Below are 16630 nucleotides of genomic sequence, written 5' to 3' on the forward strand. Positions count from 1 at the left end.
GTTGGATAGATTAGACAAAAGTTCATGTTTGTGGAACTCATTAGGGAATTCTTACAAAGTTGCCACATCTTGACTAGTTGCTAAGAAATTTGGGATAATAGCTTAAAAAAAATCGTTTTATTTCTTAAATTTCTCAAATATTTCAGAAACCACTCCACATATGGCAAAATTACAAGTTTCAATGAGCTATACAAACAGCACTTTTTAAAACAAACTTTAACCGCACCAAAAATGCTGTTTTATTTATATTACTATTACAACTAATTAATATTTCCAATACAAAGCAAATTTAAAGCGAACTAACTACCACCTATTAAAACCGGGCCCTCTTGGACCGCCGGGACCGGAATATCTAGGATTAAACTGGGGACGTGGGAGCCTCGGGTTCATAAAATTAGGGTTTCCAAAGTTTGGATTTGGTCCTCTTTGAGTGAAACCCGGCGGACCAAGCCCTGCCCTTGGTCTCATACTCATATTTGAGCCCATAGAACCACCCGGGCCCATGGGACGGCCTGGGCCCATGGGACGCGCTGAACCTATAGTCCCTCGAGGGCCGGGAGGTCCAACAGGACCCATGCTCCTAGGTAGCCCAAATCGATTTGGCGCTGAAAGTAGTAACGGCAAACGTTGTCCCACCGGTGGAACTGTCAAAGGAGTGGATGGGGATGAAGCTTGCGGGGCATCGAAATGTAACGGAGTTTTATGTTCAATTGGTGGAACAAGCTGGACGTTTTGAGTTACAGTGACTACTTGTGGTCCTGAATTTACTTCCGACGATATAAATCTGTAAATTAATGTCGCGCATAATTTATCAAGAAAGGGAAGAACGTAAATGACTTTTGTACATATAATACGTCAAGCAACGCCCTGTGTATTTCAAAATTCGATATCATATTTCAAAAGTAGTAACAAAGGAAATAATATGACTAGGCTGGGCGTTAATCCTTTTTTCCTAAATATCTAATATTGCATTAATTTTTTGAAAATCATGAATCATTATTTTTATTGATCTGTTGTATTATAATTTTTCCCCCATTTAAACAAGTTTACTTTTCATATTTTTGAACTAAATACTGGAAAAATTTCATGCAAAATAGTGAAAACAGAACTTACCTCTCTTCAACACTTGTTGCTGTTAAAGTATCCAAACTTGTGGATGGTGGATCAAAATTCAATTTCTTTTCTTGGGAAGCTTTCTTAACGCTACTCACTATGTTCGCCAAATTATCCATATTAATACCCCTCAGAGCGTTTGCAAAATCTGCTGAAGCTGCGGTAGTAGTTATAGTGTGCGACGTTGCAATAGAGACAGGTGTTGTTAAACCCAAGAGATTTACTGTAGAACTAGTTTTTCCGCCGTAGGAGCTCATTAGATTGGAGATTAAGGTTTTTGCATCGGTTACTGATGATTCTTGTCGGTTGTTTATTAATTCTTTTTGCTGAACATTTTTCGACACCGCTTTAACAACATCTAGAAATAAAAATAATGTTTTAATCTCTGGCAGACATTATACAAGCTGTCCATGACTTTTCATTTATTATGGATCTTTATCGGTGTTTCTTTTCTAAATAAGGCTTTGACTCTGACACTGGAAACTCCAGCCAAAATGGGCATGAAAGTTGTTTGTTTCATTAGAATATAGTAATGATGTATTAAATAATTCTCCCAGGTTTCAAAATAATGTTGCACGTTTTAATATTCTAGTTTAGTGCATACCTTCATAACTGTAATCTTCATCTTCCGAATCCAAATGAATTTTAACCACCTTATCGTCCCTGTTTTTCCTACGGAAAGAATCGGCTTGTGGATTTGTATCTTCCACCCTGATTGAGAATGGACTCTTCCTTCCATTTGCATTTGGACTTGGTTCCCTATCTATATCAATTACATCTCTGGACTGCTCGCCTCCCAAGTTGACAAATTTTCTCAATCTACGATAGATTATTATTTAAAAATATGTTTAGAAATTGGATATACAGTTGCATTTTAGTCATTCTGCTATTGGTACTTGGTAACTTGGAGATTTATTTTGTTATCAAGAATTATACTGGTTAACGCGCAGCATGTTAAACTAACAACTCTAACCTTTCTACTCTCTCAGGTTCATCCAACTCCAGCTTCTTCAAGTAGTTAATAAGATTCATTTGTTCTTCCGTGGACAAATCCTTGAAGTTTTGAAGTAAGGTCTGTAAATCGGAATCAGACAAATTCTCCATGTTGTTGGTACTTGAAGGTTCCGGTGACAGAGGTTCAGTCATTGCTTCTAATGGCGTAATCATATCACTTTCTCGCGGCTTATCCCATTTTTCATCACTGTGTCTACTAACACGTGGTATGATAACTTTCTCTTTTTCAACTTCTGAAGTAACTGTTTCTCCGCTGCCAGTCAATTTTGCCAAGAAGGACGCGGCTGTCATCGGCTTATTGGAGCCTTTTGAGGCTTCCGCCATTCCCACCTAAAATAAAGATATCAGTGAAAGTATTTACTGTATTATTTACTCAAATACCAAACAGATTTTTTCGATCGCCAGCCACACAGTGCTTTTAGTAAACATTTCAAAAAATCAAGAAACTGCCATTTGCTTGCTATTTCTTTAAAAACATATACTTACTACAGCATTAATAAGTTGTTCCAATTCAGCTTGCGTAACGTTAGTCTTTCCTTGTGCAATTAAGGCGTTCGCCAGTTGTTTCGCAATAGCAGCTTTATCCACAGCTCCAACACCGGGAACAGCCACGGCTGAAGGTGCTGTAAAAAAACCAATACAGTGAATCTAGGAACCTATCGAATAGTACACTGTGGAAATATTTTAAATTAAAATCATAAAAGATCTACTTGGAACGGTCCTGTTTCGTTTCCGTTCACTGGCCATGTGTATTAAGCTGGCTATCTTTTGAATGGCTCTTTTAAAAGCTCGCTCTTGATGAAGGTCCACTAAACCAGCTAATAACTGGCCTTTCAGTTTTTCTTTTACCTATAAAGATGATTTAAGTTGAAAAATGTATTAACATTTTTTTTGTATCATAGGATTTTTTCATGAGAACATTTATTTGGCAACTTGAGTATAAATAAATCTTCAGGAAGATCAAACTTACCGTCTCGAACATCACACAATTGATTTCATTGTCCAAAAGAGTTTCGCTGCTGTTCGCTTCTTTTTTCTCTAAAGCCAAGGCTTGAGCCAAAAGATCGATGATCTTTGGACCCAGAGATCCTAATTTCTCCTCTAATGCTGTTAGCAATCGTAGGACACCAACAATATTAACCTGTAAAAAATATATATAGTATTTTTGGCATTTTACGACATTATGATGACTTAAAAATAATATCGGCGACTCAAATCTTACATATAGGTTTGACATTACATATGAATTTTTTATTATCATTTTTTCATAAAATATTGAAGAAAAAAACAATAAAACCCGCGCCTCTTGAGTTTGCATTGGCGTATGTGGGAATGGTACTCTCAAACCATTTTAAATCAAAATATTAAATATAGTTAGTAGCCTTATAATTACTTCGCCATCATCAATTTCTTCCTCAACAACTGGCGGCGGAATGAAATTCAGCATTTGTCTGTGATCTCTCATTTTCGGCGGTGGGCCGTAAAAACTATCCATTGGGTTCATACGGGCGGAACCGTGGCCATATATTGCTACAAATGAAGTAGTAATTTGAATTCAACTTCAAGTTTATTTATTTGGCTTAATACATACCTTTTTCCCGTTCCCAGGGAAGTTCGGCAACAGTTCTAATCCTATCTTTACCCCTGACGTCCCTTTCAAAGGAACTTTCCCGGATGCCACGTTCCCAACTTCTGTCTGGTGGAATTATGTCTAACCCTATTTCACGTTCTCGTTCTCTAACATGTTCACGTTCTCTTTCTCGTTCACGTCCAAACTCAGGGGACCTACATTTATTAAAAATTACTAAATTTCAATTCAATTTTAAGTTGAAAAATCTTTCAAAACTTTGTGATGTTCAATATCAGCATTTGTTCATTCCTTGTTCGATGATTCCTTCCGATGCAAAACTTCCAGCTACAATAAACTACCAATTTACCTAGATCTCCTATCTCGGCTGTTCGAAGATCCGGGTGGCGATCTCCTTCCTCCCTCAAGGGAGCGTCGATTTCTCTCCAGTGAGCGTCGAATTCTCTCTGGAGAACGTCGATTTCTTTCTGATGAGCGTCGAATTCTCTCTGGCGAACGGCGAGATCTCTCTGACGACCGACGAGTTCTCTCTGGCGACCGCGTAGCTCTTTCGGATGACCGCCTTCTGTCTGGGCTTCTATCTCCCCTTCGCCTATCTATAGATCTGTCTCGTGATCTATCGGAGGATTTAAAACCGGATCTCCTCCTGTCTAAACCTGGAGAACGAGATCTTCTTCGAGATGCTGATCTAGGTGGCGAAGGGTCACTTTCCCACGGACTGTGAGATCTTTGTGTATCTCTGTGGAATACAAATTTGAGTTCAGTTGTGAAAAGAATTACGAGTTGAATCTAAAAATACTTGAATACTACTGACAAACATACATAAATTTAGGAACGACAATGTACACTGTATTCTATGGTATTTTAACATGTTTATTAATTACATATTTTTCAACCTCAAATGCCGAACCCTGTATATGTACTACTATACATGTATAAAAGTTTTCATGTCTTATTGATTTTCGTAACTACTACAGAAAATCGAAATTACACACCTATTAAGCATTGCCTTTCTCGGAGGTGGTTGATAAGAGTCATTCTTGTCATCAACGATAATAATATCGGGATCGACGGTTGGTTTAAATGATGAAGGTGCAACAGATTTGGAGTCTTTGAGATGTAGCACAAGCTTCGGTGGGTAGGAAGTGGATGCTGTAGATGTACCACCAATTTTGAAACTTACTGGGGGAGCTTCTTCTACAAGACCTATAACAAAGATACCTGTTTATAGCGGTAATGTTGAATATATCTTTATACAAATGTATTTACCAAGCCTTTTTCTTAATCCTTCTTTCCTGTTTTTTATCTCTTCCTCTGATAACTCCTTCATCCTTTTTCCCCAAAATTGAATCCATTCCGGTTTAAAGTCATATTTAGACGCATCTTTTCCTTCTGATTGCAATTCTTTATACCTATTTCAATAGAATGATTAAATTTTATAAGGTTCAAGTTGCTTTTTACATTCTATTTAAAAATTGAGCTGAAGATACATCAGTTTGGTTGGAATAAAATAATCCTTGAAGAAATGTAGTCAAAGTGGGAGTTTTTGAAACAGTAAGGTCACATAATCGTCAGTAATGACTTTCACCTGAACTGTTAAATAAAATATAAAAGAAAAATAATATTCCTGTGATGCATATCAGTGGCTATCCCTTCAGTTTTTAAACAATTCCGATCAAAGAATTTCCAACGGTTCTGCTGCTTCAGATTGCTTTAAGATAAAACAAATCAAGAGAATTTCCTATCATGGACATGATAATTAAAGTTTACGTATACGAAAAAACAAATTCATCATTATTATTAGTACTTCGGATTTAAACTCATTAAGAAAAAGGATCAAATATCATATCTATTATTGCATGAGATATATTTTTTTTAATTGTGGGGCATGATTTTATATACGTTTCATTACCTTTTATTCCAAAACAACTTCCATTCTTCACTATACTTAGGATGCCTTTCAGGATTCTTCTCATGCTGTTTTAAACCTTTTTCAACATCAGTTTCAATTGCTTTTGATAATTTGTTATATTCGTCAATCTTTTGTCTTTCTTCCTTTTCACGGTTTTTGCATCTCTCCTCATTCTCCCCTCTAAGAGCTCGCTTTCTTGGAGATGGAGAACGACGTCTATATGCTACCCTGCGTATAAAAATTAATTTTGACTAAACTCATGTTGCTCTCGGTGAATAACAGCAAACAAAAAAAAATGAGTAATAGTTGGTACTCGTCTAAATACGGGGTAGACTTGTTTTTAAATTACACTTTAACATAGCCTAGCATGCAAATAAATACTCAATTTGCCCTCACGAAGGCCCAATTATTAACATGCTCTTAAGTTTAAATGCAAATTAATTTTCATAGAGACGTTAAAAGAAATCCGTAGCATTGGTCAAATTCTTCGTTTCTATTGAAACTTACTTAATGTTAAAGTTAACGACGTATCAATTATAATTTGGCCCTAAAGAACGTTTACCTATTATCATATGGACGTTTGCCACCTCTTAATGGAGGTGACCGATTTCGAGCCAATCGTCTTCCTTGCGAATTATCATCATTGCTGGACAAACTAGACACGCTAGATAAGCTGCGTCGTCGAGGCTTTGCAATTGCACCAGGCCCTCGTCGATTCAGATCTGGTTTTCTGACTTCTTCTCCCAAGTTGCGAGTTTTCTTGCCGGGTTTCGCTACAACTGGTGGTGATGGACTTCGTTTTTTTACAACTCTCACAGGATCTCTCGCAATAAACGATTTACCGCCGAAACTTGAGGCTGATTTTATTACCGGTCTACCTTCATCTATAGAGATTAGAAACAAATTTATCAAAATTTTTGACGTTGTAGATAAATATTAATGCGTGTGTTTGAATTCCATAGTCGTTACATATCATGAAACCAATCCTAATATGTTAAAGAAAATCAAGCCCTTACCATCAAAGGTTTTAGTCAGCTCCTCATGAACTATTAATTCTAGAAAGTTAGGTCCATTTTGTTCGGAGAAGTGGAGCCCTCTTGATATCATTGTTAAAAAATACATTCGCTCTTTCTCAAATTTATCCTGATCTATGCAAAATGGTCGAAGCCTTCCGTGCTTCTTTTCAATGGCTTCGGCAATTTTTTGCAAAACTAGTTGCCAATTTCTCTTAAATTGTTTTGTCATATAAGGAGCTAAAGCCCGATAGCACGTTGGGAAATGTTTTTGGAGATACTAAAAGAAAAATAAATTAATTGATAAATTCATATTAAATGCGCATATCGCGTATAGCCTATTTCCGTACGAATTACTGACCTGAGATATATGATTATAGCTTGCCAAATGAGTCAAAACCGTTCTAGGATCGCCCTTCTTATCGCACAAAATACACAAATAAGTAGGTTCTTTCGACGGGTCATAGTCAGCCATTTCAATAAGATATTCTAGTGCCACCAATGGACCAACTTTAAAGCCGTCGAGACGGTCCTACAGTTAGAAAGAAAACCACATTATGAATTTATGAAATTAACTATTTTTACGTTAACTCACTTGTATCACAGCCTTACGGGAAACATCCTCAATGCCGGGTGGAACAGGTTCGCCAGGAATAATTCCCAAAGTCGTGGATTGTGTAGGTACATGCTCCGTCTCCTCTATTTCCATCCCCGATCTACCACGATTGTAAATTGACTGCATATTTTGGGAATGCCTTCGCCCCAGTTCGTGCTGGTATACCCGTCCCATGATGGGACATTCACAAATCTAACAGTGATGAGGAAAATTAGGCGAATTACCCTAATTTTTTTCATCGGTTAGTAGGTTTTATTACATAGCCTCGGACTAATCCAAACACAAAGTGTTAGTAGTACCATAATTACCTTACAAAACCACTGCTCGCCGCCTTTGATGTATGAAAGTTCAAATACATTTTCAAATTTCCCATTTTTCAGTACTGCTTTGATGTTCAATAATCGGTCATTCTCGGTTTCCTGTAAAAATATATGGGTTAATACATAGTAAATATTGCGTGAAAAAATAGTTATTAAACTCAACTTGCATAGAAAAATAATGTATTTGTTAATATATAACTAAACCGTCACTTTCTTCAAGACTGCCATCACGACAAAAAAAAGAGTATTTATTTCGGAATCTTAAATTCTTCAACTATTGCAAAAAGTTGTTTGATTTAAATTTTTAACAAAATTGTTAAAAATTTAGAAATCTCATTAGTCAGACAAAAGTCGTAGAATGTATGTATACAGAAGTTGTACTGAATGCAATACAACCTTAAAATAAGCAATAACCCAGATCAATACACGCATTTAAAAACACTTTCACTTTCTATAATGTTTCACCTCACTAATAACCAAACGCGAAGATAAAAAATATATAATTGCTATATATATTATACAGGGGGTACATCCGGGCCATAAGGACTGTTTTCGACACGTTAATTTAGAATAAAAGTTCAAATATTTTTTCCTAAATCACCTCAACCTTTCTATATCTCTAATGGTTATAACTCCTTACTAGGCGATTTAGAAAAAAACTTTTGTCGTAAATTAACGTGTAGAATACACTCCTAACACAGTAGTCCGGACTTTTGTAGCACCCTGTATAAATGAAGCGTGTACAATAAGAGCCAGAACATGGAATTTGATGTTACTTCGTAATCTCTACAATTACTAATGAAAAGCTCCGTCTGACAATCACATTTTTATCAGATTAAACCGTATATAATTAAGCAAGCTTTTTTTATAAAAATCATTATTCCCTAAGGGGAAGATCTATGTCTCTAACTGCAGATCCCCTCGGGGAATAATGACTATAAAAACTAGTAGAATGCTATACTTTGTTCACAGCCATTATCCATCACTCACGAAAGGTTTATTAAAACGTAAATAAAACTGGACTGTAAAAAATTATTTACATTTTTTTGAAACCGATTTTTTTGAATTCACGTTTATCTAACCACTGTTGTGCTATAATGGCCGAGTAAGTTACTATGGCAATATGTATAATTTAAATGGCTAGCGGGAATAAACACTTTTATCTCGCAGATCCCTCATTATTCCCTCGATATACATGAACTTTTCTAACTTTAGTCGACAAGCACGGTATTTGTTTTTTTATAGAGTAGTCGTGGGCAAAAGGTCTCATACAAGCGACCTTAAGGTCGATATAAAAATATATTCGTTACCAACGTGTGTAATTTGTCAAATCCAAATTTCAAAAATATAATTAATCTCTTATATTATATTGTGTTATGACGAAAATAGAGTACTTTATTCGCGTTTCTATAAAAACTTCCGGCCTTCCCTGCTAATTTGAAGTATTCAAACAAGTCGAATACCATCTCCATGGCTACTAATAACGAATTTAATCCTCTAAACAATTATTGTTTATGCAAAGAGTTTTACGCTTAATGGTTAATTAAAACTGAAGGTTTTATGAATAACAACTGGGGCACATCAAGCATCTTTAATAGGATTAAAAATACACAAATATACAAATTAAATTTCACTTCAATTGTCCCTCCCAATCTTAGGAATGTTTTTTTTCATGAAAAATAACGTTTACATTAGCATTTTAGAAACCATTGGCATTACAGTTAAGTGTCGTACCGTGCCAAACTTATGTATGAGGGAAGAGGGAATATGGTGGTCGTGGTGGTTTTTTTTTTTAATATTACGTTTTTCACAACTCTTTTCATTTTGTATTTAGTACTTTCTTCAATAAAAATAATCACAATTGAATAAACTTATCAACGGGTAATGTGGCCACATGAACATCGTCTTAATGATTGAATAGGTTTATCGCCCATCCGTAATGGACTACCGACAATACATTTTCCATTAATTGCCTATATGTACATATATCTTATTAAAACGCAGTCATATGAAAATTAACCCGCTTTTGTTTTTTAAATGAATCACCTTGTATATTTTTACAGAAATAAATATGCAAATAATCACATTATTGAAATCAAGAAAGAGATCTTTGCTATAAAAAACTCCATACAAAAAACAAAATTTATTTACTTTAGCCTGCTATTAGACCAAAATAAGCGACGAAATTATGAATACTGGTCTTTATTGGCTTTGATGTGACCAGATCAAAGTACTGAGGTCGACTGAACTTATTATGATAAATATATGTTTGGTGTTTAAACGTGGCAAAAAATACCTCAAAACATTGAACTAGCAAATATTCCGATTCTTATAACACTTGTAGAATTATTAACGATAATTCGATAACAGTTGAGCGTGATTACTGTATTACGCTCAACATACTTACCACCGATACAGTGTTTCTAACTGTAGTACTTCTGCTTTTAAAGCAAGTGGACTGCGCAACCTTAATAAAGTTTAGTAGCCTCTTGGTAGGCGGAACTGTTAAATATATGATAGATATATTTGGTGGGTATCTCGATTATTGTGGACATTTATAAACGAAGTGTCTGTAAAAAAATCATCCTCACATTGCAATGACGATCTGCAATGTAAAAATTGCATCCCCTGATAACTTCCTCCCTCGATGTACTAGCTCAAATTCGCAATTTTTTAAATTGGTTTACACCCATTAAAAAAAGTATTTAGTTGTTAAAGGAAGCCATTTTAAACAAATATTGCATGTTGATCTTTTTACAGATTACTAATTTATGGTAAATTTTTGAATTTCCAATTTCCACGAAATATTTCAATTGAGGTATTGTTTAAACAGAGATTTGAAAGTAGGGGTAAATTTTTATTACATGGCAGTTACCTTCGACTTTTTTTATAAATATGCACAATCGTGGAGATACCAAATTTATTACATTTGGCTGTTCCCTACTGTATATTTAATATGGAGCCTAAATCAGTGAAGAATGTAGGCAGTAGAAACCAGTAATAAAATTCAATTTTAATACTTACCTATGAACTAAAATAGAAAGGTAAAACAACTAATATTATGTCATAAAAAATTAAATATTACATACCTTTTTATTTAATGAATTAAAATCAAGCACTTCATCTTCCGTTCCAGGTGCAGCTGGTTCCATCTTTTCAATAGTAAGTTAGAAACTAGTCTAGAAAATACGAATTATCTGTAAAGAAAACTTAAATTAATGAAGAGACCATTTCCCAATCGACTATAACAATACCTACACTTTTAAATATAGGTATATCGCAACTTACCGTATCTCTCATTTTTGGGAAATTACAGTACTAGCAAGTTTATAATTCGTCAAAACTTTAATTTGGCGACACCAACACAACACATCAAGTGCAAACCTTTGAGAATCATCATATCATAAGTCGGGATTCAAGAAAAAGTACGTATCGAATAATTGTTGTAAATTATCATTTGCAACAATTGTTTGAGCAATTTTCTTGAATATTTGAAATGCCAGCAAAATTTAAATTAAAAAAAGAAATTTGTGAGGGCGCAAAAAGTTTGTATAGGAAAATTCTGTATATTGTTACAATTGAGATCATAATATTCTCATTATTTAGGGCTCGATTAGAGTTGCTCCCTTTGACAAGGGCTTAGCTGAAGATGAAAGGATGACTGAGGAGGAAATAATGAACATGAAGTAGAAGTATTTCATATTACCTAATTCCACTCCAAAAAATTGTGCAACAATGTATTTCTCATATCGGTCTCTTTTTACTCTATGTCAATAAGGTACTGTGGAGAGTATAACAGTTCCAGTCTGCACTAAACTTACCAATATGATTCAACAACAGGTACTACAGAAAATCGCAATGATGTATACCCAGAAACTATTAAAATGACTATAATTCAATATGGTAAAAGAAACTGGAAACAAAATCACTGGTCACTAATATTTCAAAGTTCTATGATCGTTCAGGTTCACTGACTGCCTGAAATTCTATTATCTACAGTGACATCTTATTCTTCTTTGGACGAAATATATAGTTATTTTTTGATTGACAAACCCTTTTTAACGTTCAAAATACAGTTATTCAGCATGGAGTATAAGAAAGCCTGAAGAGCTCGTAATTTCTCAACCAGATGGCTGTGGAGGTTGATACTATGCGGGAACTTTTCGTACTACAAATATTTTTCTTGGAATCTTTCAAACGGCAATAGTTAGTGTTGGTTAAATCCTTGTAACATTTTTTTAAAACATACCTAAAGGTTCTAGAACAAATATTTCATCGGCGTCGTGACACTGAGTATCAGTCCCTAAATTTAGAAGCATAGAGCATTTGTTTGAGTGACAAAAAGTAGTATTTTTGAATTCATACACAAAATTACTCACCAATTATAAAATATAGTTCTTGTGAATTGAATAAAGAGTAACCATTATTTACCTTGTTGGTTTAGGGGTATTGATATGCAAAATCACCAACTTCAATTTTTAACATATGCAGTATGCCCCAGGATAGGGTTGTCGAGAGGAAAGTTATTTATTTTTTATTTTACATGAAAAATGTATCTTTCACGAAAGTTTTTGCATGTTCCAAAACGGATGAATCAGTTCTCACAGTTTCAATTTTCTTTTTGTTACAGACAAATTTAGAAAAATAGGTCCATTTGGTTCCCATCCCATCCCATCTTTTGTCTCACCACATATATTACCATATGCAAGAACGCCTGATACCATGCACAAGTGGAGCCAATTAAGACCCAGAGAGAAACTATCACATAAAACCGCCTTTAACCATTAAAACTAATATTCTTCCTCATAATTTTCTGTGAGCAAGTTATGCTGCAAGTCTGATCACTGTAAATTAATTTTTTAATGCAATAAAAATAATTCATTGACAATAGGCCATAGAGGAGCCCTGATTTGATTATGGTAAATTTTTATCTTGAAGCTGTTTAAAATAAATAGTGTATGCAAATGAATTTCCTCTGAATGCAGAGCATTAAAAAGAGAGAATCAGAGATGCTGTGGCGTCTTTGCCGCTCCGAGAGATCAGAAGAAGTTATAGCAAACTGTTTCGAAGACTTGAGTGGTGTGTTTAAGAAGGTGGTGAATGGATTAAATGAAATTTTTATTTACAGTTCCCTTTTTTTTATTTAATTATTGTAAAACTTAGTAAACAAACGTCTTGATTACAGTTGCCATAAAAAAGAGAATTAATTTCTGAGACTTTAAAAATTTTTAGTTAAATGAACGTATTTTTCTATATTTTTTTTGCAATGAAAAAGAAAATTAAAACAGTGAGAACTAATTCAACCATTTTAAAACAAACAAAAAGTCTTATAAAGAATCTATTTTTCTCATAAAATTAAAAGTAAGGAACTTTTTACTCTTGCTAACTCCATTCAAGGACATATTATATATGGGGTACTTGAAGCAATGCCTTTCTCGATCTTATTTGTGAAGTCCTATATAACAACAAAAATATTTGAAGCGTTGCATTAAAAAAAAAACTAACCTATGTAACTTTATTGGGACACCATATAAATTTTCTGAATTATACAATGTGGTTCTTGTCATGAGTGACTATCATTTACTTTATTATATGGTTAACTGTTTCATTAGTTAAGATACAAATTTGCTTAAATGGGTAAAGTTCAGTAGAATTTTTTGCAAAATTCATTGGTACCTTCAAATGTAAAAAAAGTTTCGATATTATAAAAATATTGGGGAAAGAAGTAAAATTGATAATTATTTCAACATTGACATGTTCACTGCTGACAGTATATATTTCCTCTATTGCTTTTTAGGCCATACGATTTTTCAAATTTTGGTCCCTGAGGCCATTTCTAATATAATGTTATAAACACTATAACTATCTAAAATGTAACAAAATTTTGAAAAAATACCATTTTACAAACTCAGGATAATCAAATTTGTAACTCGATCTTATAGACTGAGTTGGCCTGAGTGACAACTTGTCTTTCAGTCAGTTAAACCAAGTATTCAAATTTAAAACACACTATCTTCAATCTTATAAACTGATATGGCAGTGAACATGTTAAATAGCCAGTAAACTGTGTATTTAATTTAGCTTTATAGCTTTTGTTACCAAAATTCAACACCTGTGATGTATCAGATTGAGATTCCATATTTCTGCTTATATTTTTAATTTGTGAGTTATTTGACAAACTCACACCAAAAAAAATAGTTTTGCTAATTCAAGTGAGGTTTCATGCACTACTCTCAAATTTATATAGTGCACTCTTTTCACATTTTTCCATCTGGTAAACCCCCTTTCTGGTAGTTACAACTTTACTAATAGATGAAAGGGTAGACATGAGGTAATGGCTCCTAGTGAAAATGGTGGAATTATTCTACACAAGTAAAATCCATCGAGTAGATGGACTGCACATTTGTAGTTATGAGTTAAAGCTACCACTATCTAACTAATGACCTAAGGGAATGATGCAGTAGTAGATTTCCAGATTGCAAAGGATCTATGATGTTCAGTTTAACAAATATTGTTTAATCATTGATTCACCAACCATAGGTTTTGATGGAGCATCTGAAAAGATCTCCACAAGGGAACAATTCAAAGATATAATAGCTAAGTGGGGAGCTCTAGGAGTACTGAAAAATTCGCAAATAAGAGGATCTTACCCTCTGTTTTAGGACTGTCAATGGTAGTTACTGCACTTGTAGTTTGATCAGGCAGACGGCAGTATTCACACTCAGAGGAACTATGACAGCGGTTTTACACCCTCAAAGAAAGAAGAAAAATCCGTCAAAACTAATTAAATAAACTTAAAATTGGACTTACTATCTTAACTCCATATTACGCCAAAATGTGAAAATTTCCATGGGGGATGAAGGAAACAAACACCAATAAATTCAAGGACCAATGTGACTGAACGTCAAAAATGTCAAGTCGGATTATTTAGAGTGATCGGTCAAGGTAAACGAATGATCTAAAAGAACTGGATGTAACATGGTTTTTTCGATTTTCGCCAAATTGGACACTAATCCATGGTGGACAAATCGGAAAAGCTGATGCCACGGTGATTTTTAACGTTGGGCAAGCGCATTTCTGGACTTAAAATGGTGGCTCGCATAGCACTGAGACTAATTTTCCAGCACAATTAAGAAAAGCAAGTGGTTCCGACGAAGTAATTTTTGGAAAACTTCCCTCCACCTGCGGCACTCATTGACAAAACTCAAAACAAATTGACCAAAAGTGACACTGACAGTGACATTGATGGTGATCTTCAGTTTTTTGCCTTCTTTTTATTTTATTTTTTTCAAATTAACATACTTAAAAATCAAAATTTGTTTAAAAATGACTAAATAAACCAATGGAAAATAAAAAATTGGGAATTTATCAAGGTTATGTCAGAATTTCATGCATTATCACTATTTTTATCAGAATTGTCTTTACATTCCTTGCTCTCAATTCTTTCAAGAATATAGATATATTCACATCTGCAAGCAAAAATTTTGCTAAAATGAGGGTAACCGTCGTAGAAAATAAAGCAGATGTTATAAGAACATTGAGTAGTTTAATTGAGCGAACAGCCAATGATAGTATATCTAGAAGTGGGAGCTTTAATATAGGAGTATCAGGAGGATCCCTTGTATCCTTTCTTGTTACTGGCTTACCAAAAATCAACACTGATTTTAGCAAGTGGAGGATTTTCTTCTGTGATGAAAGACTAGTCCCAGTTGACAGTCCTGATTCAACATATGGGGTATATAAAAAACAACTTATTGACACCCAAGCTGTGAGTCTTCGAGAAGACCAATTTGTTGTGGTGAAACAGAGTGTCACAGCAGATGAAGCTGCTCAGAGCTACGAAGAAGAAATGAAGAAATATGTACCTGGAAGTCCTCCCCAGTTTGACTTGCTTTTACTTGGAATGGGGCCTGATGGACATACATGTTCATTATTTCCAGGGCATGAATTGTTAAAAGAGAAATCGAGATGGGTTGCCCCAATTGTGGATTCACCAAAACCCCCACCAAGCCGAATAACCCTAACTCTGCCTGTAATAAATCATGCTCATGTGTGTGCATTTGCTGTATCAGGAAAGGAGAAAGCAGAGATGATCAAAAGAATTCATCTTGAAAAGGAAGAATTGCCAGCAACACAAGTAAAGCCTTTATCTGGAAATCTTCATTGGATAGTAGATAAAGATGCGGCAGCACTCTTAAATTAATTTTGTTATTTTCCAATAGGTATCAGGGTGGTACATTTAATATTATATCCTTGTGCATCTAAGTTATAATATGGGAAATAAGCATTTTGCCAAATGAGTGGTGTAATATCAAGGGGAATACTTGTGGTAATAATAATAAACAAAAAGATGTTTATTTTTTATACTGCTTGAAGACACACATTTAAATGAATATTTTTCTAAGAGAAGTTTTAATTTAAAATGACACTACAAATTTCTACCTACTTTTATAAAATGTAATTTTTGGTGCTCATTGGGAATAAAGGCTCCATAAAAGCAAAAACAGTGTTATTATTAAGATCATTTATATTCTTTTCTAATATGATTTTTCAAAGAAATCATCCTGGGGAAAATTACTCTAAATTTGTCTTTATTTCAAAGTATTCAAAGAGCTCTTGTGTTGTCACTTTTGAATACAAAGAAAAATACTATACTTACATTAATATTAATAGTGGCAGGTTTCTGTCCAGATCTTAGTTTGAACCCTAATACGAACTTAGGGTACACATAGACACAGAATTTTTTAAATTAAATTACTTAGTTTACACTGTACAAAACTACTTAATGTTAAAAATATCACACAGGTATTATACAAAATACTACGTCTAGTTGTTTACTTCACAATATATTTTACTATAATATATACTTTTATTCCATACTGTCATCTCATTTATAAAGGATTTGGGTCCTTAAGCAAAAATAACCACTATTTGCCATTTTGTCTAGGAACCATGTATAGATAGTTACATTACATATCCATAAAAACATCTATTTACTGAAATCAAGAGTTACAAACACACATTTTTAAAAGATAAATCAAGGTAAGTGCCCAA

At 34.2% G+C, this 16630-nt stretch overlaps 2 protein-coding genes across 2 annotated transcripts; one reads left to right on the forward strand and one right to left on the reverse strand.

Moving 5' to 3' along the window:
* Positions 1–223: 223 nt before the first annotated feature.
* On the reverse strand, positions 224–14327 carry LOC136414093 (uncharacterized protein CG7065-like). The gene is made up of 20 exons (XM_066397945.1): positions 14227–14327; positions 10666–10773; positions 7565–7675; positions 7236–7448; positions 7002–7172; positions 6644–6920; positions 6190–6511; positions 5628–5855; positions 4985–5127; positions 4711–4921; positions 4065–4454; positions 3719–3912; positions 3521–3657; positions 3098–3268; positions 2838–2976; positions 2614–2750; positions 2087–2457; positions 1718–1932; positions 1114–1471; positions 224–784 (listed from the first exon to the last, which is right to left on the reverse strand). Exons 2-20 carry the CDS (start codon positions 10726–10728, stop codon positions 304–306), a joined length of 4332 nt encoding a protein of 1443 aa, XP_066254042.1. The 5' UTR covers positions 10729–10773; positions 14227–14327; the 3' UTR covers positions 224–303.
* Positions 14328–14889: 562 nt separating this feature from the next.
* On the forward strand, positions 14890–16084 carry Pgls (6-phosphogluconolactonase). Its single transcript, XM_066400353.1, has one exon. It carries the CDS (start codon positions 14919–14921, stop codon positions 15777–15779), a length of 861 nt encoding a protein of 286 aa, XP_066256450.1. The 5' UTR covers positions 14890–14918; the 3' UTR covers positions 15780–16084.
* Positions 16085–16630: the final 546 nt, after the last annotated feature.

Source organism: Euwallacea similis, chromosome 1 (genome assembly GCF_039881205.1).
Source record: "Euwallacea similis isolate ESF13 chromosome 1, ESF131.1, whole genome shotgun sequence".
Taxonomy (NCBI): domain Eukaryota; kingdom Metazoa; phylum Arthropoda; class Insecta; order Coleoptera; family Curculionidae; genus Euwallacea; species Euwallacea similis.